Source organism: Pongo abelii, chromosome 23 (assembly GCF_028885655.2).
Source record: "Pongo abelii isolate AG06213 chromosome 23, NHGRI_mPonAbe1-v2.0_pri, whole genome shotgun sequence".
Lineage (NCBI taxonomy): Eukaryota > Metazoa > Chordata > Mammalia > Primates > Hominidae > Pongo > Pongo abelii.
Window position 1 is genome coordinate 49400726 of NC_085929.1, and position 26074 is coordinate 49426799.

The 26074-nt window shown below is 48.2% G+C and overlaps 1 protein-coding gene and 1 long non-coding RNA gene across 11 annotated transcripts in view; one reads left to right on the forward strand and one right to left on the reverse strand.

Moving 5' to 3' along the window:
• The window catches only part of PACSIN2 (protein kinase C and casein kinase substrate in neurons 2), a 150564-nt gene that overhangs the window by 49681 nt on the left and 74809 nt on the right, over nucleotides 1-26074 (reverse strand). For all 10 annotated transcript variants that reach the window (XM_024239614.3, XM_054542937.2, XM_054542933.2 and 7 more), the window contains 1 exon segment: nucleotides 1589-1721. In XM_024239614.3, the coding sequence (XP_024095382.3) occupies nucleotides 1589-1648 (60 nt within the window). In that variant the 5' untranslated portion in view covers nucleotides 1649-1721.
• Nucleotides 7586-20026, forward strand: LOC129052682 (uncharacterized). The gene is made up of 3 exons (XR_008517807.2): nucleotides 7586-8010; nucleotides 10094-10244; nucleotides 19839-20026. It is a non-coding gene; the product is annotated as an uncharacterized LOC129052682 (long non-coding RNA).

The following is a 26074-nucleotide window of genomic DNA, read 5'->3' on the forward strand; positions in this document are numbered from 1 at the left end:
TTATCCTGGCAGCCCCCCTTAGAGGCCAACAGTATCCCCTACTTCACAGACGAAGATCGCGAGGCTCAGATCAGTTGAGCGACTTGCCCAAGGTCACACAGCTAGCAACAGCACAGCTGGGATCAGAGCTCAGAGTTTTCGGTTTTTGTTTTTGTTTTTTGAGACGGAGTTTCGCTCTTGTTGCCCAGGCTGGAGTGCAATGGTGCGATCCCGGCTCACTGCAACCTCCGCCTCCTGGGTTCTAGTGATTCTCCTGCCTCAGCCTCCTGAGTAGCTGGGATTACAGGCGTGCACCACCATGCCCAGCTAATTTTTTGTATTTTTAGTAGAGACAGGGTTTCTCCATGTTGGTCAGGCTGGTCTCGAACTCCAAACCTCAGGTGATCCGCCCGCCTTGGCCTCCCAAAGTGCTGGGATTACAGGCATGAGCCACTACGCCCGGCTCAGAGCTCAGAGTTTTCTAACCGCAAAGCCTCTCTCCTTTTTTTCTTTTTTGAAACGGAGTCTTGCTCTGTTGCCCAGGCTGGAGTACAGTGGCACGGTCTCAGCTCACTGCAACCTCCGCCTCCCAGGTTCAAGCAATTCCCCTGCCTCAGCCTCCCAAATAGCTGGGACAACAGGTGCCTACCACCACGCCCGGTTAATTTTTTGTATTTTTAGTAGAGATGGGGTTTCACCATGTTGGCCAGGCTGGTCCTGAACTCCTGACCTCATGATCCACACGCCTCGGCCTCTCAAAGTGCTGGGGTTACAGACATGAGCCACTGCGCCCGGCCATGCAAAGCCTCTTTCCATGAAGGCCAGGAAAGCTCCAGGGGTTTTGCCACAGGGACAAAATTAGACCAAAAATTGACTTCCTATAGTCTCAGCTACTCAGTAGGCTGAGGTGGGAGGATGGCTTGTGCCCAGGAGATCAAGGCTTCAGTGAGCCATGATGGTGCCACTGCACTCCAGCCTGCACTCTCGAGACCTCAACTGTTAAAAAAAAAAAAAAAAAAAAGATGGACTTTCCATTAACTAGCGGGCAGGAAAAGTAAGTGGGACTCAGGAACAACGCCCTCCGCCCCCACAAAAAACAAAAATAATCTAATCAGGAAGGGGGCCACTCACGGGTACAGACTGGCGGCAGATGCTCCAACAAGTTTGAAGGCATTTGGCCCTCTGGCCACTTGCCTGTGCTGTCCAGCATGATGTCAAATCACAGCCCTCCTTGTTTCTACATAAAACTCAACAGTAAAGTGCCTCGTAGGATAAGCTGAGCAATTAGTGTCTGTCTCTCCCACTCACAGCACGGCAAACATAAAAAGGTGATCGCCAAGACCTTTCCTAAACACCCCTAACCTCTTTAAGTATCAGCCTTTCCTAGCAACGTAAGTTCACTGCCTTCGATGATGGCTAAGGCATACCTGAACTGCCTAAAAACAAGTGTCCACAACTTTTCTGCTGGTATCTAGGTCTGACTACAAATGCGTGGCTGGTTTGGGGGTATGTTCACCTCATTTCCCAACCTCCACCAAAAAAACCAAAGGGCCTGCCAGACACTATTGGCCTGGCCACTTCATTCACTGGAAGAAAGCAGGTGCATTACCTCCCAGAAGCTGTCGCTGGACACTTCTACTCCAACGGAATCATCATACGTGACAGACATTTCTTCAAAGGCTGAGGGAGCAGCAAAGTATAGTCAGGGGTCAACTTCGAACGCTCAAAATCTGTAGACAAACCTATAAACGAAAAACATATATCATGTGGTTTTTAAATTCCCAAGGTAAGGAAACAAGTCATCTCTATTTCACAACTTCCCATTTCTAATCACTGCCTTCAGTACGGGGCAGTCTATAATATTTCCTTCAGGTGGCAGAAAGCCAGTAGACTCTAACCAACTCTGGGTGCATATGTGTATGTCTCTGTGTGTGCATGGTGGGTGGTGGGGGGCGGGGGGTGCATGTGCGTAAAAGCAGGCAGAGTCCCTGGATCTCTGGGCTTGCCCATCTTGGCCTACTCTACCTAACCGGTAGGGATAGGACCTGGGATAAAACATGAGTGGAGGTAATCGCACCTTTGACACCTGACTCCCCTCTCCAGAGTGTCTACCACATTCCACTTGTGTTGAGCACTGTCCCCACTCAACTCCACCTTTACTGACTCAGCCACTGAAGCCCCAAATTCAGACCAGTTTGTTCTGCTACTGTCTGTGTGTGGCTCAGCTGGAAAGTTAAATGGATCACTTCTGAGTAACAGACTCAGCAATCTACAATCCAGGCAAGGGTAAAGGCAGCAATTATTTCCCCTGTTGGAGGGAAGAAACTGAAGGACTCCCATAAGCACAAACCACACCTTGCTAGTGTGATGACCTGTCCACAGCCGAGATGAAACTGTCTGACTTTCTGGTAAAAAGGTGACCCCACCTTTCTTTACCTTACCCTGTGTTCAGATCACACAGCCAGAGATCCAAGACCTTCCTCACTGCCACAGTCAACAGTCTAAAGCCTTAGCTTAGCAACAGGAAGGGGTGAGACAGAGTGGCCAACTTGTTTTGAGCACCAACAAGGTGCAAGACTTTGTTCTAGGTCCTGTTCCATATGTTATCACATGAATCTTCATGATTCTCTGTCAGACAGCCTGGAATTGGAGCAAGAAACACAGACTCCAGAGTCAGTCTGCCTAGGCTTGAATCCCAGACCCATTACTTATGAGCTGGGCAACAGTGGGCAAGTTACCTACCCTCTCTGTGCCTCGCTTGCCTTATCTGTAAAAGAGAGACAATAGGCCGGGCACAGTGGCTCACGCCTGTAATCCCAGCACTTTGGGAGGCCAAGGCAGGTGGATCACCTGAGGTCAGGAGTTCAAGACTAGCCTGACCAAGATGGAGAAACCCCATCTCTACTAAAAATACAAAATTAGCCAAGCGTGGTGGCACGTGCCTGAATCCCACCTACTCAGGAGGCTGAGGCAGGAGAATCGCTTGAACCTGGTAGGTGGAGGTTGCAGTGAGCCAAGATTGTGCCATTGCACTCCAGCCTGGGCAACAAGAGCGAAACTCCATCTCCAAAAAAAAAAAAAGAGACACTAATGGAACTAATGGAACCTACAACACAGAACTGCTGCAAGTCAAATATATACAAGAGCTTAGAACAATACTTGGCCCTTAGTAAGTGCTACGAACTTACTAAGTACTGTTATATACCCTTAGTAAGTGCTACAAACATAGTAAATAATGAATTATTGTTGCCACTATTATTATTACACAGTAATTATGATTACTATCATTACTTCTGTCTCTATTTTAAAGTCAAGAAAATTGATGTTCAGTAATTTGCCCACGGTTGTCCAAGTAATGGCTGGTGGAGACTAGTATCTGACACCAGCTCTGCCTGCTTGCTAAGGTAATATTCTCTCCATTACACCAAGATGTTTTCCAAAAACAATCTCAAAGTTAAGTAAATCAGGCTTGCTACAACCTAAAATTGGATTGCTAATTAAAAGGTCTTAATCTGGTGGATTGCAGAGCTCCTAAAGGTAAACACACTGCTGTGCAGCAACAGAGACAAAGTCCACAACAGATAACGGTACTTCAAAGCCAAGTCCTCCAAAGACATTGCTGCTGTGAGGAGACAGTTGCAGGACTAAGATGCATGCATGCTCCTAACCAGGCTCTCATGGAGAGAACTCCAGTGAGGTGTTCTCCCATGCTGGTTAGGGCTCTGCTCCATAATCATAGGGGCAGCGTGTCATTTGAACCACTAGGATTCACAGAGGCTGGACAGGCCACCTGGCTTGGGCCCTGATGCCACCTCTCACAGCAATTCTTTTTTTTTTTTAGGTGGAATCTGGCTCTGTTGCCTGGGCTGGAGTGCAGTAGTGCAATCTCAGCTCACTGAAACCTCTGCTTCCCAGGTTCAAGCAACTCTAGTGCCTCAGCCTCGCCAGTAGCTGGGATTACAGGCATGTGCCACCACGCTCGGCTAATTTTTGTATTTTTTAGTAGAGATGGGGTTTCCACCATGTTGGCCAGGCTGGTCTCAAACTCGTGACCTCAAGTGATCCACCCATCTTGCCCTCCCGATTACAGGTGGGATTACAGGTGTGAGCCTTTTTTCTACGGAATCCTATGCTACTAGCCAGGGTCCTCCTGGAGTCGCCTCACCCCATGTTTCAGCAGGAGAAAGTTTTCTACTCAGAGCAGCTGGTCTCTGCTCTAGGCTTCTCAGGGAATATCAGGGCTTTGGGCTCAGGTGAGTCTCAAAGTGGCCCAGTCAAGCCGCCAGCTGGGCTGCCTGGCCAGCCATGGGAGCAGCCGCAGGGAAGAGCAGGCCCCTGCTCCTGACACCTGAGCCACTTGGGCAGAGGGATTCAGATTCTGTCTGGATGCAGCTGTGGTCGTGACACAGTTCTGCACAAGACTGACTGATTGACTGACTGGTGGTTGACTGATTGACAAAGCATCTTGTCTGTCATCCAAGCTGGAGTGCAGTGGCATGATCACAGCTCACTGCAGCCTGGAACTCATGGGCTCAAGCAATCCTCTCGCCTCAGCCTCCTGAGTAGCTGGGACTATAGGCACGTGCTGCCAGGCCCAGCTAATTAAAAAAAATTTTTGTGTGTGGAAACTGGGGTCTCACTGTCGCCCAGGCTGGTCTCAAACTCCTGGGCTCAAGCGATCCTCCTGCTTTGGCCTCCCAAATTGCTGAGATTACATGTATGAGCCACCACACCGGGCCTAAGATTTAAGAGCCCACTAAGTGCCAGGAGCCAAGGAGAGGCTCAGCACAGTGGGCAGCCTTTAGGAGTAAGAGCCTGAATCACTGAGGAGAGAGGTAATATAACCAAGATTCTGGGTCTGCCAAGGGCATCAGACAGGACATATGCTCTTAGCTGACCAAAAGGAACAAGGAGCAACCAGCAAGGGGAAGGGACATTCTCTGGTCACATGGTAGCAGAGCTGGGAAAGGCCCACACTTATTCACTTTCCTTCTGTCTGGGACCAGGATCTCATCATAGCACTGCACTCAGCAACAGTGACATCCTGTAGAATGCCTTCAGGGGCAATGAGGGACAAGCGTACCCCACGGGCATCCCCTGTGGCCACAGCTCAATCTGTAATAACATCAGCTCAACTATCCCCATGTGCATTACTTAAGAGTTCATCTTAATGCTCGGCCAGCTGCTCCCTGCCACGAATCTGTCACCTTCCAACTTAGACATTCTCCAAGATTATATACATCTTTATTAATTTTAAGTAAAACAGAATTAGGAAGACAAATCTCTTTTTATAAAATGCACAAGGCACTTCAGACCCAACAGAAATGACTTTAGGAAGCTCTGTACCACCACTTCAGTTCTTGAGCTGGAATAATTCACAATCAACTACACTTTCATCTGAACCCTCTAAGCACATCTTATACAAGGTCTCATTGAACTGTGCAGTCAGAATCTAGCAAAGATATCCGAAGCCCTAAGGGGACACTGAGGCAAGGTATAGAAAACCCAAAGAGACAGAAACTGTGAGGGGAAGAAATGAAAGTCTCCTGCCCAAAGAGTCAGTGAGGTAATGCAGACGAGGTGCCTATGGGGAAGGCCTGGGACAGTGGAAGGTGGGAAATCCGAGCTCTACCACTGGCCAGCTGGATGACCGCAGAAAGTCATGTCATTTCTCTGAACCCCAGTTCCTGAGCTGTGCTTTACCAGGTTTCAGTGACGGTTAAATGAGATGAAGGTCTCAGTACCCCCAGGTCACAGGCCGTGGCACGGCCTACCTCAATGGGAGCATCGTTCTTGGCCTGCACCCTGGGCTTCAAAGTGTCCTTGCTACTTCCTTCAGCTCCACAGTCACAAGGAATGCAGGTAAAGGGGAGGACCTGGGGGACAAGAATCTGCACCACAAACAAAACCCAACTGATAGTACAACTGTGGCTAATCTGGGAACTCATTTCTGATGTTCACAGAGCAACAACCTGGGGTGGGGGTGGGGGTGGGGGGTGGGGAAGGGGGGCCTTGAGTGCAGGCACCAAGCTGAGTTCTCAATGACAACTCATAAGTCCCCTCTCTCCTGCCCCCGCTCCGCTCCGGAACATGAGCAGCAGGGGCCCTGTCCAACCGCCTCACCCCTCCAACAGCACCCCGCCCCAGCCTCAGCGTATGGGACTCTCCTGGCTCCCCGCTCTCACCCTGATGAGCCTCCCTTTCCTACCCCAACCGCTTGCACACCTTGCAGTCCGCTCTGTGGCTCCTCCCATCCCTCCCAGCACTGATCTCTGGAACTCCCATGACTTCAAACGTCATCCATGTGCAGGGACACACCAGCAGCTCTCAAGAGGCAGCCTCTCAACCCAATAGGAAGGTGATTTCCTCGCAGGCATGGAGAAGGCCCAGAAGTGACGAAGTCACCTGGCATACACCTGACACCCTAAAGTGATAGCCATTGTTCTTAGAATCAACACAGCAAACCACCCAAAGGTACTGGGAAATGTTGGTGACTGGGGCTGGGTTTGATTTTTGTTTTCCTGTCATTGTTGCTACTGGGATAAGCACTTTTGGTGAGGCTGCCACCTACCACTGTGACCTTGCCACCAGCCCTCCCTTCTTCAACAGCAAAGAAGCCAGTCATACCCACCCCTATGGCGACTCCTTGTGTGCCAGATGCTGCGCCCCATGCGCTACACGCGTGCACTCCATTTAATCCTAACAACTCTATGGGGTAGCAGTTTCGCCATGGGCATTGTCAAAGCAAGGAACCTGGGGCACAGAAAGGGTTAGGAGCTTGCCCATGCAGTGGAGTTGAGACCTTAATAAAGGCACACCGACAGCAGTCATGCTCTTAACCACTGATCTTAACCACCTCAGTGCTGAGTTCAAATCTTCTAGAACATACAACATGAAAAACTAAATATGGGTCAGACACGGTGGCTCACGCCTGTAATCCCAGCACTTTGAGAGGCCAAGGCAGGAGGAATGCCTAAGCCCAGGAGCTCAAGACCAGCCTGGGCAACACAGTGAGATCCCATCTCTACAAAAAGTAGAAAATAAAAAAAATTAGCCAAGCATGGTGGCACGCACCTGTGGTCCCAGCTACTCGGGAGGCTGAGGCAAGAGGATTGCTTGAGCCCAGCAGGTCAAGGCTGCAGTGAGCTATTATTGTGCCACTGCACTCCTGTCTGGGCAACAAAGCAAGACCCTATCTCAAAAAAACAAACCAAACAAAAAAAAGTGAACATGCACTGCTCTGTGCTGTGCCGTGATGAACTACTGCTACAGTCCTATTTCCAGGCACAGTCTGTCGATCTTGGCCTTTCAGGTGGTGTTAGTAAGCCATGGTGGTTTAATCTGCATTTCCCTCACTGATTGGTACTCTGTACCCTTTTCTTTTTCTTTTTAGAGATGGGATCTCACTATGTTGCCCAGGCTGGCCTTGAACTCCTGGGCTCAAGGGATCCTCCTGCCTCAGCCTCCCAAGTAGCTAGGACTACAGGGTGCGTGCCACTGCCTGGCTATGCCCTATCTTTTTACGCCTTAATGGTGCCATTTGTTGCATGGGAACACTCAGTCCCAGGGCAACTGTATTTAAATATAATGTTTACTGTACCAATATTATCCCCACTTGCCTGGCAGAATCATGGTGAGGGTCAACTGAGAAGGATGTGAAAATGCTTTGTAAAGTAAAAATGTCCTTTGCAGGTATCAGTTGCTATGGTGGGCATGACCCCATTCTGAGTAGGAACCAGCTGCAGACCAGGGCCACCGCAGACAGGCCACACCCTAGAATAGCCATGCTCAACCTCACAGGGAGTCCAAGGAGCTAGAAGAGCTGCCTCATGGCACCATGCAGTGTTCAAAAGCTATTTGATGACTGAATTACGTCCCCCAAAGGCAGCTATATTGCCTGGAGTCTGCCGTGTTTGCATCAAACCAAGCAAGACTGCTCCACCCGGGAGTCCAGGCTACCAATTTTCTAGAAGTGGGATAAACCACCATCCAAGCAGCTACCAGCTACTCAGTACCTCTCAGCACCAACAGGTGGGTGAGGTGAGCTTCAGATATATTATTTTTTTGTACCTCAAAAATCCTATAAAAGATGTATTATTGTTTCCATTTGATGAAAAGGCAACCAAGATACAGATAATTCAAATCACTGGTCACAGACCCACAGCTCGTAAGTGCTAGGCTGGGACTCAACCCAGACCATCGGACTCCACGCTGCCCAACTCCAACAAGACACCACATGCCCAGCTACCAGGCATTTCCAGAATCCAGCAATCCCTGGCAGCAAAAAGAAGGGCAGGAGGATTCTCCAGAGTCTTACCACCTGCCAGGGAGGCTGGAGCCTCAGGGATTCCTCATTGACCCTGATCTCCACCACATCCCCAAAGGCGCTGGGCCTGTCAGGAAGTACTACCCAGAATTTTTTTTGACACACACACGTCCTTAATAAAAACAAATCTGCTTGCAGCACCCTCTCAGCTGAAGAAACACATAAGTTGAGGAGACTGAGAGGCTTCTGAGAGCGATTGTTTCTTCAAAAGGAGGTCAGGTAGGGCATGTTTCCTGGCTCTGCTTCATTCATTCTTCCAGGTTGAGCAGACTACAACGACCTTTACCATACCTGTGCACACGTGTGGGACAAGCTGCTCTCTAATGCCAAACAGTGCTGGAGCCTTTGGAAATCAATTTATTAATGCAAAAAATATATAAAATGTGTATTTAATAATTAACTGGGGGCTTCTCATCTGGAAGGTAAAGTTCCTGGGAAGAGAGTGTGATATTGAGTTGAAAATGAGTCTCAGCTCCACCTCTGTAATTCAGCTATCTGTTCCCTCTGACAGCCAGTGTCCTTGTCTGTAAGGCAGTACAACATGGGTTCTCATTACCTCCCAGGGTATTAAGAGGCTCGGGGCGACAGCTGTGAAAGAATTTTGAGAAAGTGCAAAGTGACAGACAAATGAGTCATCCCTGGTCTTTCCAAGGACAAGGACTCATCTGGCACTTCTTTTGTACATTTCAGACTGTCTGGCACCCAGTGGTTGACTGATTATTTCTTCCTAAAGAAACTGAACTCAGGCTGGGCGCGGTGGCTTATGCCTGTAATTCCAGCACTTCGGGAGGCTGAGGCAGGCAGATCACGAGGTCAGGAGTTCAAGACCAGCCTGGCCAACATGGTGAAACTGTGTCTCTACTAAAAATACAAAAATTAGCTGGGTGTGGTAGCATGTGCCTGTAATCTCAGCTACTCAGGAGGCTGAGGCAGGAGAATCACTTGAACCCGGGAAGTGGAGGTTGCAGTGAGCCGAGATTGCGCCACTGTACTCCAGCCTGGGCGACAGAGCGAGAATCCGTCTCAAAAAAAAAAAAAGAAAGAAAAAGAAAAAGAAACTGAGCTCAGCCAGGCACGGTGGTTCACGCCTGGAAATTTCAACACTTTGAAAGGCCAAAGCAGGTGGATCACTTGAGGCCAGCCTGGGCAACACAGTGAGACCACCATCTCTAAAAAAAAAAAAAGAAAAATTAGCCAGGGGTGGTGGTACACACCTGTAGTCCCAGCTACTCAAGAAACTGAGGTGGGAGGATCACTTGAGCCCAGGAGCTGGAGGCTGCAGTGAGCTAGATCATACTGCTGCACTCCAGGCTGGGCGACAGAGTGAGACCTGGTCTCTAAAAGAACTTTAAAAATTAAAAATAAGAAAAAATCTAAAAAAGAAAAAAAGAAACTGAGCTCCAATACCGAATTCAATGCTGAATGAGTTCTGTGAACTCTGAACAAGGGCTACACATGAGGGAGACTGTTCCTGCACACACTCCAGACCTGAACTCACTCTCACGGGCTACCCTGGGTGTCGTGCAAGATGAACCAGAAGCATGCCATCCGAATTCCAACAAGTGATTTTGAAATAAACTTTTAGGATGGGATGGTGTGTGCTGAGTTATTCTGGATTCTTTCCCATCACAATGGCAAAAACATGTAAGAAAATATGTTTCCCATGTAGTTCCTCTGAATTTCTTTCCCAAAATAATGACATTACAGCATGGCTATTTTAGTGTCATTTTTTTGGAAAGAAACAAATTCAAGAGAGGCAAACATACCTCCTTCTCCTTCCTCCCAAAGGCCTGCTGAATTAAGAAGTGGAAGTTGTAACAACGCAGAAACAAGGCCGCACCGCCCATGGTGGAGGACATGCTGGAAGAGAGCAGCCAGGTGTGCACTGGGAGAAGAAAACCACCTAAAAACGCCAGTGCTGGAGACAGGCCTTGGCAGGGTAGGAACACCAAGCTCAGGGTTGAGAAATGCAAAGTTGTGAGTGGCAGGGGTGAGGGTCAATTATCATGAATTATCACGGTCTTTTTTTTTTTTTTTTTGAGACAGGGTCTCGGTCTGCACCCAGGCTGAAGTGCAGTGGCGTGATCACAGCTCACTGCAGCCTCAACCTCCTCAGCTCAAGTGATCCTCCCACCTCGGCCTCCCCAGTAGCTAGAACCACAGGCAAGCGCCACCATGCCCAGCTAATTTTTGTATTTCCAGTACAGACGGGGTTTTGTCATATTGCCCAAGCTGGTCTTGAACTCCTGGGCTCAAGTGATCCACTGTGCCTGGCCCAGGGTCATTTTTAAAAATGTATTTGGGCCAGGTGCGGTGGCTTATGCCTGTAATCCCAGCACTTTGGGAGGCCGAGAAGGGCAGATCACGAGGTCAGGAGATAGAGACCATCCTGGCTAACACGGTGAAACTCTGTCTCTACTAAAAATACAAAAAGTTAGCCGGGCGTGGTGGCATGCGCCTGTAGTTCTAGCTGCTCAGAAGGCTGAGGCAGGAGAATCATTTGAACCCAGGAGGCGGAGGTTGCAGTGAGCTGAGATCGAGTCACTGCACTCCAGCCTGGGCGACAGTGTGAGACTGTCTCAAAAAAAAAAAAAAAGCTGCATTTGGAGCCAAGCCATCAAGTACAGATGACTTTCAGGGAAACCCACCTGGGGCATTGCCCAGCCTCTTACAGAAACGTGGCCACTCTCCCATTTAGGGGAAGGGCCAAGAGGGAACCAGCTCAACTTCCTATGCCATCAGCTCTGTCCTTTCATAAAGTTCAAACTGACATCAGGGGAAAACAAACACTTGAGGGAACAAGAGAGAAATTCTGATGAAATCTGATGAGAATTCTTGGAGAGACTCAAGGGTTATGTACCCATAAAACACAAACAGGCTGCTATGAAAAGGGAGCAATCAGGAACCAGAAAATAGCTTTTCTAACTTTTGGAAACTTCATTTAGAAGCTTTTTTTTTTTGAGACAGAGTCTCGCTCTGTCATTGCCCAGGCTGGAGTGCAGTGGCGCGATCTCAGCTCACTGCAACCTCTGTCTCCCGGGTTCAGGCGATTCTCCTGCCTCAGCCTCCCGAGTAGCTGGGATTACAGGTGCCCACCACCATGCCGGGCTAATTTTTGTATTTTTAGTACAGATGGGGTTTCGCCATGTTGGCCAGGCTGGTCTCGAACTCCTGAACTCAGGTGATCCACCTGCCTCAGCCTCCCAAAGTGCTGGGATTACAGGAGTGAGCCACCAAACCCTTTTGTTATAATGGGCACTTCTCAGCAATCTGGGAATCCGGGAATGACTGAGGTATTGAAACGGTTCCAGATTTCAGATTCCAGTGACTTCTGCCAACAATGTATGTAAGTACAGTGAGTCAGAGCCATTCCTTAGATGGTGTGCAGAGTCTCAGAGGTTAACAGAGGTTGCCAAGGTGACCGTGGCACAGGCTCGAAGCTGGCATAACCTCCTTCCTCCCCTTTGGGCTTGATAACAGATACCAGGTAAATGAATGATGTACTACACAAGGACACCCAGCTCCCCCTTAATACCTTTAATTTATTCCACAACCAGACAAAAGAACAGGTCATTTTTTAGGCCAAAAGGCTATTTTCATAAAGCAAGAACATTCTGAGTAAAAAGACCATGTTGCTCATCTCTCCCCAAAGCTGGCCTAGGGAGAAAGCCCCCCCTACCCTGCTGTAATCCTTTAAGTGCAGAGGTAGGCAGAGGTGGACATCCTCGCTGCCACTACCCGAGCACATCCGGCTGGCTGGGTTCTGGCTGCTCCATAGGCCTTGCACTGAGCACAGGCTGACCTGCAGCACATTTCCTCTTCATTATCTGGGGGGAGATTCTTCAGTGGTTGGGAAATAATGATTTATTCTAAGCCACTGTTTGGGCCCAAGGTGAGAGGATCCTTTGATAAGGGACATATTTACCATTTGAACATCTACCATGTGCCAGGCACTCTTCTAAGCTTGGGGAGGGGCAGCGAACAAGGCAGACTGGGTCCCTGCCCTCCTGGGGCTGACATCCTACTAGGGCAGACTGGCACACAGCAAAGTAAAAACAGCTATATGGTGTGAAAAGCACCAGGACACAGAGAAGTGGGGCACTCTAAAAGACCTGGGGGTGGGGGCGGGCTTACTGAGATAGAATGTGACCTCTCTGAGGACTGCAGGAAGATGGGCAGTGGGCACGAGAAGGACAGGGGAGGGGTCTTTCCGGCAGAGGCAGAGGGAGTGAGTGTTGTGGCTGTCCCAGTACCCAACAAAGCGGAAGCTCACATGCTTCTGTGGGGCAGGGTGCACTTTAGAAAGGACTAATCTGGCATCATAGATAAGCTGCATGGTAACTCAAGAGTTTTGTGCCTGTGCTACTGGTTTTAAAAATGAGAACATATTCATTTCATAATTGGCCGCGGAACTGTAGCTGTATGTATTGTTGCATGCCTTCTCAATGCATGATATATTTAACAATCCGACTTCAGCCTATTCTCAACACGGTGACCCTCTCAAAATGTAAGGCAGACCACATTGCTGGTCTTAAGCCCCTTGTGCAGAGTAAAAGCCCAGGTCCTCCTGGCCCGCAGGCCTGTATCTGCTCACCTCCACTAAGCTACTTCGTCTTCAACTATTTCTTCTTCTTCTTCTTTTTTTTTTTTTTTTTGAGATAGTTTCGCTCTGTTGCCCAGGCTAGAGTGCAGTGGCGCGCGATCTCGGCTCACTGCAAGCTCCACCTCCCAGGTTCACGCCATTCTCCTGCCTCAGCCTCCCGAGTAGCTGGGACTACAGGCGCCCGCCACCACACCCGGCTAATTTTTTGTATTTTTAGTAGAGACAGGGTTTCACCGTGTCAGCCAGGATGGTTTCAATCTCCTGACCTCATGATCCGCCCGCCTCGGCCTCCCAAAGTGCTGGGATTACAGGTGTGAGCCACCGCACCCGGCCTCAACTATTTCTTCTGAAAATTTATTCTGACTGGGCATGGTGGCTCATGCCTGTAATCCTAGCACTTTGAGAAGCTGAGGCGGGAGGTCTGCTTGAAGCCAGGAATTCAAGACCAGCCTAGGCAAGATGGTGAGATCCCATCTCTAAAATAAATTAAAAAATAAAATTAGCCAGGTGTGGTAGTGTACGCCTGTAGTCCCAGCTACTCAGGGGGCTGAGGCAGGAGGACTGCTTGAGCCCAGGAATTTGAGGCAGCAGTGAGTTACGATTGTGCCACTGCACTTCAATCTGGGTGACAAAGCAAGACCTGGTCTCTTTAAAAAAAAAAAAAAAAAAAAAAAAAACCCTGGAGAATACCTGACTTTGTTTCATGAATGGCTCCATACTGGAAGGAAGGGAGGTTCCCACAAGACCCCCCTGCCCCCAGCTTTAGGGAGCGGGGGAGGTCCATGAGCACCTCCTGGACCGGCCTTGCCTCCAAAAAGCCAAGGAGATGACCAGACCCCCTGCATCTCTCCACTGTCAGTGCCACTATCACCTCTCCTTTGTATGGCTGCAGTTGTCTTCCCCCTACCAGGGCTCCCAGCTTCCCACAGTAACTGAGTGTTTTGTATCTGTGCTACCGTTTTTAAAAATTAGAACATATTAATTTCATACTTGTACATACAACTGTAGCTGTATGTATTGTTGCATGCCTTCTCAATGCATGATATATTTAACAATCTGACTTCAGTCCACTCTGAACGCAGTGACCCTCTCAAAATGCAAGGCAGACCACATTGCTGCTCTTAGGCCCCCCACGCAGAGTAAAAGCCCAGGTCCTCCCAGTCCACATCTGCTCACCTCCACTGAGCTACTTCGTCCTCAGACCCTGCTCTCCAACCCGCCACCACTACTGTCCACCCTACAACAAGCTCCACTCGGCTCCTCTGCTGGTCTGGATACTGCCAGGCACAGTGAATGTGCTCGTCTCCTCCCTGAAATGGTCTCCCTCCTGCCCCACAGGCCTGTATCAGCCCCCACCCCAGTGAGGTGTTTTTCTTTTTCTTTTTTTTTTTTGACACAGAGTCTAGCTCTGTCGCCCAGGCTGGAGTGCAGTGGCGCGATCTCAGCTCATTGCAAGCTCTGCCTCCTGGGTACATGCCATTCTCCTGCCTCAGCCTCCCAAGTAGCTGGGACTACAGGTGCCTGCCACTACGCCCAGCTAATTTTTTATATTTTTGGTAGAGATGGGGTTTCACCTGTGTTAGCCAGGATGATCTCGATCTCCTGACCTCATGATCCGCCCGCCTTGGCCTCCCAAAGTGCTGGGATTACAGGCGTGAGCCACCGCGCCCGGCCCCAGTGAGGTCTTTTCTAACCCTGCCCCAGCCCCCTCAGACCCCTTCCCTGCTTTATTTTTCTCTCCCAAGCACTTATCACCTCCTAACGAGCTACATAATTTACTTAACTGTTTTATTTCTTGTCTGTCTGACCCTCTAGAAAGTCAGCTCTAGGGCCGGGTCAGTGGCTCATGTCTGTAATCCCAGCACTTTGGGAGGCTGAGGCAGGCAGATCACTTGAGGTCAGGAGTTTGAGACCAGCCTGGCCAACATGGTGAAACCCCGTTTCTACTAAAAATACAAAAATTAGCTGTGTGTGGTGGTGCAGCCCTATAGTTCCAGCTACTTGGGAAGCTGAGGCAGGAGAATCACTTGAACCTGGGAGGCAGAGGTTGCAGTGAGCCAAGATCGCGCCATAGCACTCCAGCCTGGGTGACAGAGCAAGACTCTGTCTTTAAAAAAAAAAAAAAAAAAGTATCAGCTCTAGGAGGGCAGGGACATTTGTCAGTTGTGATCACTGCTACAGCCCCAGCATCCAGTGTCAAACACAAAGCAGTCACTCTGTAAACTGCTGGATGAATTCAGGACAAGAAAAGTTGAAGAGCCTGGGTAATTCTGATTTATGGAGACTGAGGATTCAAAGATGGAAAATAATGAGAGCATTTATGTGAAGGTGCTATAACTCTAACGGTTAGAATTCTTTTGTAAACACTACTGCACATGTTAATCTAAACCAGACATGGGTTTAGCAACCATGGTTGGGAGGGTGTGTGGTTCAACCCTGCCTGTCTACCACCGGCGTCACGGGAGGCCCTCTTGCTGCCTGACAACCCAGCTGGGGCCCATGGGCCCCTGGGCCCTCTATGTCGCCAGCCTTGGCTCAGCTCGGGCTATTCATGTATGTCCAGTCAGTCTCCTGGAAGAATGGGGTCTCCTGCTTGTCTCTACCACCCAGGTCACCCCCTATAAGCCAGTGGGCGCTCAGGCAGTAAGGCCCACATTAAGATAGTGCTTTGCACCATTAGCAAAGCTGGGATGTTTTTTAAGAGCTCAACTATCTGGCACAACTCATTTTGTTTCCAATGATTTCATCTGGAAAAGTGAACATTCCTCAAAGGAAGAGATAAGAGATCAGCAAATAAAGTAACATATCTCTCTGGAACATGGTGTAGTACATTTGATTCAACAACGGAAAACAGCTTGTGCATTGCAAGATACTTGGGCTTAAAGGCTGGCCCCTCCCTCAAGGGAATCACACTGAGGCCTAGAGCTCAGCAGATCCTAGGCCCTCCGGAGGCACCCATCGGCCTGGGCAGGGTGGGGCAGAACACACTCAAAGGTGCTTCCAGAGATTTAAAAAACAGCCAGCAGCTCCAGGCAGACACAACTCATTGTTGCTACAGAAACCATCACCTGAAAACCAGAGGATTTCAAACCACCTGGTGGCACAGAACTATCCACTGCAAACTGAAGAAAAACAGTGGGAGGAAGGGGAATCTTAGGAACTCCGCTAGGACACAGAACCACTTCAAAGAAACACAGCACAGACTCTCCAATATCTCTGTTAAGAAGAAAAGAGAAAAAGAGAGGGGGAAAACACATCTTGTTTCACTCAACACAACAGACCAGCCCTCTTCTTCCCACAGGAAAAAAAAAAGTCACCCTGGAGCTGAGTGCACCTGTGGTCCCAGCTCCTCAGGATGCTAAGGTGGGAGGATTGTTTGAGCCTAGGAGTTCGAGGCTGCAGTGAGCTATGATCACGCCTGTGGATAGCCATTGCACTCCTGCCTGGGCAACACAGAGAGACCCTATCTCTTAAAAAAAAAAAAATGCTTGGAGGAGGTTAAGGAAAAACGAACAACAGAGCAACCCCAGTGCAGCTCTTCTGCTTACCACACCTGGCTGGGATCTTCGGCAGCTCTGAAGCTCACGATTCCTGTTCAGGAGAACCTTTGGCTCTGCTCTTTCCACCCTCCCCACACTGCCAAGCCCATGATGATTTTAAGTCCAAATGTTGGCTAGCACAGAGCTGTCAAGGCCAATAGGGGCTCCTCATGGCCAGTTCCGTCCCACCAGCCTCCGCTCTCTTCATTTAGCCCTTGCTTCTCCCGTCATCTATGGCCTGACTTCACTGTCCTTGCAGCCAACAAGCCATCCTGTGGTCTGCTTTCCTCAGCTGCATAAGCAGCATTTCTCCCTGTTGTCTGGGCATCTTCCAGTCACTTTTTTTTTTTTTTTGAGACAGAGTCTCACTCTGTTGCCCAGACTGGAGCGCAGTGGCACGATCTTAGCTAACTGCAACCTCTGCCCCGCTGAGTTCAACTTTCATGTCTCAGCTTCCCGAGTAGCTGGGACTACAGGTGCCCGCCACCATGCCCAGCTAATTTTTAAAAATATTTTTAGTAGAGACAGGGTTTCACCATGTTGGCCAGGCTGGTCTCGAACTTCTGGCTTCAAGTGATCCACCCATCCTGGCCTCCCAAAGTGCTGGGATTACAGGCGTGAGCCACCCACTGCACCTGGCCCCAGTATTTTTTTTTTTTTTTAGTTATTTAGTTAGTTATTTTTGAGACTGAGTTTTGCTCTTCTTGCCCAGGCTGGAGTGCAATGGCATGATCTTGGCTCGCTGCAACCTCCGCCTCCCAGGCTGAAGCGATTCTCCTGCCTCAGCCTCCCGAGTAGCTGGGATTACAAGCTTGCACCACCACGCCTGGCTAATTTTGTATTTTTAGTAGAGATGGGGTTTGCCATGTTGGTCAGGCTGGTCTCGAATTCCCGACCTCAGGTGATCCGCCTGCCTCGGCCTCCCAAAGTGCTGCAATTACAGGCATGAGCCACCATGCCCGGCCCCAGTCATTTTTAATGGCTGTAAAACATCATGTCATGGTCCCACACTCCACTGAGCCAAGCTCTCATGTCCAGATGTTTGGCTTTTCAGGGAGTCCCCAGGCGGAGCCCAGGTTGGGGATGTCATGGCACATGCAGCTTCCACTTCTGTCCCACTGTTTCCCTGGGGCTCTGTGGCTCACACATTCCAAAGAGAGTTGATGAACCTCTGCATACAGTTTAAAGAGCAAGATTTCAATCTGATGTCCTCCATCTACACTTAAGGGGCAAACCATAAACCCTTGAGAAAGGACGGGAACACACCCAGAGAGGCATAGGAGGAAAATGGTCCAAAGAAACACCTTGGCTAAAAAATGTTGCTGCCTCTGAAGTCCTTAAAGTGATTCACTGTCTCTTCACGTGCTGAATCTGAGAGTGCTGCAGGCGATGAAATATCACCTGCCATCTTACACATGCATCAGAAACGGACAGAAGAAGGAAAGAAAAGAAGGCGTTCACATAAAACAAGACTTCAGTTGTTGTGGAGGCAGGTGAGCCTCACATAGCTTCTAATTTCACGCATCAGAGTACAGAAATCAGGTTGGTTTTGTTTTTATTTTTAAGAAACTTCAAATACATAAGCCTCATTTGTGAAATTTTAGATGTGAAACTCCTTTAATATATAAGTTGTCAGAGTGTTTCATCGGTCCTGATGGACTGATGCTCATTAGACTCAGTAGATGGTGTTAATGTCTGAAGACAATGAAGTACACCCCAAAATGGTGGTGGAGGCACTTGTAGGTAATCAGGCTGGTGAAGGGAATCACTGGGTATACCCTACCTGGAACACCAAATTTAAGGAAAAATACACACAAATACATATACCTCTAAACAAACAAAATCAATAAAGCTACACTGAACATAATTTCATTTTTGATTAATTATGAAGTCATTTTTTACACTTACAAAGGGCTCTCAGTGCCAAAATTTAGAAGCCTCATCCCAAATTTGCCATTAAACAGCAATGGGACATTGGGCAAGTCCCTTATCTTCTCAGCATCCAACTACTTTCACATGAAAAGAAGAGAGTGGGATTGAACGAGCTCTTAGAGTTCTCTGAGTTTAAAATGTTTTAAGACAGCCTCCTATAAGCAGGAGATTATGGGAGAATAAATGTGAATTAAAGACGAGTAATTATAAGAGTGTGTATGTGCAGTGAGCATGGCTGCAAAGATCCTCCCTACTTCATCAGATCCGGGCCTGATGGCCGCCCTGTGCAACTATACTCACCAGGACCCCAATGTCCAGGCTTGAGCTCATTATCAGGGTCTCACTGTGAAACAAGCCACAGTCAGTATAAAGAAAGTCCATGCTTCCCAAGCACGTCCACATCACATAAATTACTTACAATGTTGGTAACACAAGGTCTCATCTATGCTACAAGTCCTGCCCACACACAGTGGCTAAAATTTAAAGGGAAAGTCAACAGCAATTAATATTTGTATCTTGCAAAACCAGTAAAAAGTGCTCTGACTCTGGGTCCCAGGACTTCTCACTGAAGATGCTGTCAGTGGCTTCTGAGAATTGAAACACAGTGACAGCACTGGGCTCAGTGAATTGTTAAATGTTCAGTGGGAGTGGCGTGCCTACGAATGGCTTGATCCTGCTTCCAAAGTACGGGCAAAAGAATGAGTATCTCAGAACTCCAAAACAATCCTGTCTGGTTTCTTTCCAGGTTCTTTTGTTCACCTTTTAGAATGGATGTCATACTAATCACACAGCTGGGGACATCTTTCCAATTGTGTGACATCTGCTCTAGAATGATGGTCTACTTCAACTCGGATAAGGCAGGAGAGTGACCCGCCACCCGGGGCTCCAAACAGAGCCCTGCCCTTTCAGGTCTTCATACCTCCCTTCACAGTATCCTTCTCCCTCAAACAGCCTCCCAGATGACTGTCGAGATACTAATTAGATCAGATGCCACCTCTTTCATAAAGCCTTCCTTTATTCCCAAATGTCAGTTCTGCTGCCTGGCCTGCCTGCCTGTGTTCCTCTCACACAGGGCTCCTTCCATTCAACTTCAGATGGAGGGCGGTCATCCAGGCATCTGTCTCTCCCAAGAGAACTAAGATCCTTGAGGGCAGGAACCACATGGAGTTTATTTTTGTGTCCCAATCCTAGCACAAAGTTTGCTGTGTTAAATATGAATGCCATGCTTTTCTCATCGTGAACCATGAGGTGACTTGGGAACAGAGCCATGCACAAAACGAGACAGAGGAAGTCTGGGTCTCTGACAGTGTGGTGTGCCCACCAGCCATGCCACCTCTGGACTCTGCACATGAGAGGAATAAACTTCTCTTTAAGCCACTATTATTTTGAGGGTCTCTGTGACTTGCAGCCTAACTCATACACTTTCCTGCTACCTGTGCTCTCTGCCCCAATTCCACAGCCAGAACATGCAGCAGCAACAGGACCTCTGGGTTTGGGCCCTGGACACACTCAGCACCTTTGTCTCAGCTCTCAGACCTTCTCTGGACCCTCCTGTCCTCGTGTCTCACGCAGAGCCTAGCACGGATGAGGCACCCACTCAATCCTGACCCGAGAAGTACATGGATACCCACGTTCACACCACATAAACAAGGGAAAACGTTATTCAATAAACGAATTTTGAAAATGATTGTCTTTTAAATTAATCGAAATGTTTCTAAAATGCATTTGGAAGCATGAAAGTAGGTCATTTTGAAATAACAAAAGGCTCTCTCATAAAAAGCAAAAATACCTCCATGGTTTCGGTTATCCAATTTCTCAATCTGGTTTGGGTCAGTGGGAAAATTTAAGAATTAAAAAATGAAAGTTTTTGACAGTTCAAGTTCAAAAGTAAATTTATAGATGAAGAAACAGAGGCATAAGAGTGTTTAAATAACTTGCCCAAGTCACACAACTAGTAAGTGGCAGAGCTTGGATTCAAACCTAGACCAGGTACTCCAGAGCCTCCCTGAGCCACCAGGCTGTGCTGCCTCCTGCATGAGACACAGGCAACAGACACCAAGGAAAGGCAGAGGCGAGTCACGTGTGCGTTAACTCTGAAGAGTGACAGGCTGGATGCTAAGGGAGGCAGCATGCCAACCTGGGTCCAACAACAGTAGAATGTTGACAGGAATTCTTTCATTCACTCACTCATTCACTCAGTGTTCACTGCATGCCCGTTCCAGAAGCCTCCCTGCTCAAACAGCTCAAGGTGTTGAGGGAGGCAGACACATAACTCACACCTGCCTTGTTCACAGTTGTATCCCATGGCTGGGCACAGCACCTGGCTAACGCGAGGCAATGATATGTGAGAAGCAGCAATGAATGAATCCCAGCCTTGCTGCAAACCAGCTGGGTAACCAGGGGCACGTTACTTAACCTTCCTGAACCTTAGTTTCCTCATCTAGAAAACAAAACTAACACTGCCTATCACTCCTTGGGATTGTTGGAGGATTGAAGTAGCTGCTTTCCACCCAGGGAAGTGAGGAAATGGCTTCCAAGCCAGCGACACCAAGGTGAACCTTGGATGGGAATGGGGCAGGTGCAGAGTGGGAGAGGCAGGTGTCCAAGACAGAAGAGACCTTAGGTGATGGGAGGGTAGTGGAGGAACAAAGTCAGTGTCAATGGGACCAGCCAGGGTTCAGAGGGCTCCACAAAGCCCATGCCTGCCCTGAAACAGGAACAGCGAGGAAGGAAGGAGGAACTGGTATATTTCTACATAGAAATCCCCGTGTGGTTTAAACTTGATGAGTTTCTCATAATGTGTAATCTTCCAGCTGCTGGCTAGGCTGAGAACTATTTCACCCACTATCAATAGTTACATTTTTTAATTTAACAGAGCCATGCAGGGATCACGTTGTTATTATTATGGTTAACAACCAGGGTATATTCACTTACACAATCCCTCTCTTCCAAAACAGCCCAGAAAATGTCACAAAACCCCCAATTTTAAGGAACACAGGTGGTATTAACAACTCTAAATTTTCAAAGCTAAAATGAAAACGTTTAATGTTTTCCCATGGAAACTCAACATTAAAGAGAACAGAAAACCTATCCTCACTTCCAGTTTCTAGCCTCTTCAGGGCAATCTTTGTACACACTCAAATCATGTCACTTCCCTTCTCTAAACCATCACATCACTTCAACCCTAACTCCTCCGCCGTACTGCAAATCCCGTCATGACCCAGCCCCTGCCTGCCCTTCCACCCATTCCCCCACTACTCTCCCTTACCTGCTGGCCCCTCTCTCTCCCAGCACAGGATCTTCTCTCTGTTTCTTCAACATAATAAGCTCATCCCTGCCTCAGAGCCTTTGCACATGCTGTTCCCTCTGCCAGGAATGTTCTTCCCTGAGACAAGCGTATGGCCGGCTCCCTCACACCATTTGGGGCATCCCTTAGAGAATCTAGCCACACCTCCCACCACCACCAACTCTAGCCTATTACCTTCTATTCTAACTCTTTTTATATTTCCTCAAAGCACATACCACTACCTCAGTTTTTACCTGTGCACAGTCTGCTTTCTCCTCTAGACAGTAAATTCCACTAGCGTATCTCACATATGACAACAGGTCCTTTCTAACATTTGTTGAAATTGACAGTGACACACTTGGGGATCTTTACAAGTGAAATGGTGGGAGAGTAAAGTGTTGACTTGATAAAAGGATATCAAATAAGACCTTTAGGATAATGTACTACTGTTATCAATTTTACTCACGAAGACCATATACTGACATATCTTGGATTACACAGGAGAGAAAAAAGACTGGTTACTCAGATTATTAACTACAAATGTTTATTGAGCTGAGAGCAAAACAATTTTTTGATGATTCTTAAAGTCAATTCTAAAAAAAAAAAAAAAAAAAAAAAGGAAAAAGCCAATTCTTCTTCCACAATGGCCAGCTTGTAGAGCCACTAAGCCAGAAGCACTTCCCACCTGGAGCCTCCTGGGCAGCCCCCAGGACACCCCTCTGTCCACATGCCACTAGAAGTCCACACTTTTATTTTGCTTTTGATCTTCAAAAAGGGGTCCTCTCTGAATCAGAGGAACCAACTGTGTTAGGAGACGAAAGGTCCAATCAGTTACGCAGCACTTTAAATTCTCAAGTATCAAGAGTTGCTGTATCATTGAATCAGCATTTATATTTACAGTAGAATTTGAAAACACCTGGCAAAGCCAAGTTCCCATAATTAAGTCCAAAGCACATATTCAGAACCTAGTCTATTATTATCTTTATGTGTCAGAAGAAAACCTTGTTATCCCTGAAAAGTTGAGGTCTAAGACTTTAAGAGATTGGAAACAAACTATCTCTATAGTTCCATAGAGGTTCCTCCCCAACTTTCCTTAAATCCTGAACAACTCTTTAAGAAATATATATTTCTCAAAGCAATGAGATGTAGAAAGGTACCTCTCTGAATAATCCTGCATGCCTGGAGGGCGGGCAAAGCTGACTTCACCAGTGACTGCCAAGCCGAGCATTGTTTTTCTCTGGACTGCAGATTCTCAAAACAAGAGACCTGCCCAAAGTGGAAGCCTCAATTCAAGTCCGAAAATAAATGACAATATAAATAAGAGCAACAGAACACACCCATGTTCATGTTTGAGGGGACCAAAGAACCAAGGGTGGTCTGTTAGATGTCTAGACCAAAACGTACATCAACTCCTCCCAAGCAAAAGCAGCAGCCTGTCTATCCTATACTCTCAACCGTGGCGCCTAAAGGGGAAGTGGCTCCACACAGATGACATAGGTCCACCCACTCAAACCCCGAGAGGGGCTCTCGCAGCCCCCACACCCACTGCACTGTCCTTCACAGAACCAGACCCTCACTCTTCCTAGCATCTGCAAGTGGCAGAAAAAACGGACTTTTCCCATTTGGAGAAAAATGCTATTGCAGCTGGAGAAACACTCTTGGAGATTATGAATAAGATATTCTGATTGTAAGGAATTGTAAATGTGATGCTGAAGTGTGTGAAAGTATGAACAAGCAGACGAGGAAATATTATGGCGCCATGGTAACAGAAACCATGGAAGAAACTCCAGTTCACAGAACTGTTTAAAAATAAACCGGATACTCAAATACCAGTGAAAAGCTACAATGACTCACACTGTTCTCCTCAAATACTTACAAGAACAGCCAGTTCTTTAACCCACTTGTCTTCCAGGCTTTTTCCCCATTGGAGAAATGTGAGACAAAGAGAGTAAAAAGAAGCTTTGAAATTTTCTCTAATTTTACCAGCAAGCTGATCTGAATAAGAACTTACATGTTTTAGAGTTGAGATGGGAGTATGGAAACGTGCAGAGAGCACTGAGGCTTTGAATAAAAACCACACTAAATTCAAAACACATAACCGAGGCCCAGAGTGTGCTCAACTGTGTGCCCAAATACCAGTCAATCTGGTAAAGAGCTACAGCACAATTTCTATGGGAAACGCAAGACCTTCAAGGCACTGTGTGTGTGCAGATTGCCTTTTCCCTTCTTGGCTTGTGTGTACACCCCCTCCTTTGGGCCCTGCCTCAGCTGCACATCCTGCAACTACACTTACACACCTTTCAATGTGGCAGCTGCACACGGAACACCTCCTGGGGCCTCCCCACTCTGGCTTCCCAGCCTGCCCAGCAGCCTTGCCCCTCATGGGCCGGCCCTGATAGCCACACGTGCAGCACACTGCCACCTGAGACTGCCGCCTTCCTGGTCAACTCCCACCTACCCTGCAAGGCCCAGTTTGAGTGTCACCTCCTCCAAGCAGCCCCCCACCATTCTAGTGACCGTTTGCCCACCACTGTCCCGTTATAGTTCCTCTATGGTGCCATTATTTGGCCCCATTCCTCTTTCCCCAACCGAGTTGTTAACCCTGGTACATCAGATCATACTCGAGTCACCTGCCTTCCCTAGTGCCTATCACGGTACCCAGAGCTCCTCAGTGAGGGTCACTGAAAGAAAAAATGGAGCCAGGGCATGGATTTCTTTGCTTTCTTTTCTCTTTCTTTTCTTTCTTCTCTTTTCTTCTTTCTTTTCTTTTCTTTCTTTCTTTCTTCCTTTTTTCTTTTTCTTTTGAGACAGAGTTTTGCTTTATCGCCCAGGCTGGAGTGCAGTGGCGCAATCTCGGCTCACTGCAAGCTCCACCTCCCAGGTTCACGCCATTCTCCTGCCTCAGCCTCCTGAGTAGCTGGGACTACAGGCGCCCGCCACCACGCCTGGCTAATTTTTTTTTTTTTTTTTTTTGTATTTTCAGTAGAGTCGGGGTTTCACTGTGTTAGCCAGGATGGTCTCGATCTCCTGACCTCGTGATCTGCCCGTCTCAGCCTCCCAAAGTGCTGGGATTACAGGCGTGAGCCACTGTGCCCAGCCCAGGGCATGGATTTTTTAGGAAACCTCAGAGTTCAGCAGTGTCTGTGCCATATTCCTGATTATCCAGGACCTGCCTCCTCCCTGTTCCCCTTTCCCCTGCCCTAATTCACCATTTCTCTCCTTTTCCCATGGCCGGGGTGGGGGGGGGGGGGAGGGGGGAGTGGGGAGAAAAAAAAAAGAAGACTCTCCTGCACAGACTGCCCCTTTTCCACATGTGCGGAGACCTACTGTGGACATGCTCCAGACTCACGGTCTTGTCTAGAGTCAGAGCACCAGAAAAACTTGTTTCCACATAAGCTTTGCCACCAGCTGGTGAGCAGTTTCAATGAAGTAACTGTACTTAGGCAACACTTAAAATGGACTTCGTGAGGGATGACTTTTCAATCTTTTGCAACACAAATTATTCATCAAGTCCTATAATCACTGAGATTTCAATTTGGCTTGTTAACAAAATCCCAAATACTGGCTTCGAGGAAGAAGTGTTTCCACAGAGACAAGGTCAACCTGAGAACAGGTTCACGGGCCAGACACTGAAACACACTGGTCCCGAGGGAACACAGGTGGCCCCACAAGCAGCACCCTCAGACAGCATGAGACCTGGAGAGCTCAGAGAGTCCCAGGCATCCCAGGGGCTCCATGGCACCCCTGAGAGATGACCTAGCCATCAAGTCTTACTGGCCACGTTACCCAGGTACATTCTATCACTTCATTCTTCCTGTTGAAAACTACAGAATTCCAGCCAGGCACGGTGGCTCATGCCTGTAATCCCAGCACTCTGGGAGGCAGAGGCAGGTGGATCACAAGGTCAGGAGATCGAGACCATCCTGGCTAACATGGTGAAACCCCATCTCTACTAAAAAAAAATACAAAAAATTAGCCGGGCGTGGTGGCGGGTGCCTGTAGTCCCAGCTACTCGGGAGGCAGAGGCAGGAGAATGGCGTGAACCCGGGAGGTGGAGCTTGCAGGGAGCCAAAATCGCGCCACTGCACTCCAGCCTGGGCGGCAGAGCGAGACTCTGTCTCAAAAAAAAAAAAAAAAAACCTACAGAATTCCACTCATGAAACAGGAATGACAATGCACACCCTGTGACTTCTGAGGATTCACTTAGATCATGCGGGGAAATACCTGTCTCTCATCTGGCAAACAATCCATGTTGGTTCCTTCCCTGGCTCCAGTATCAGTAGAAGGAGATGCAGCAGAATGACCCCGGACTTAGCACAAGACTCCTCCCCTCTGACCTTCAGTTCCCTTGTTCATGGAGCAGGTGATCTTTAAGTCCTATGAAGACTCAAACATTCTAAGGGGACATG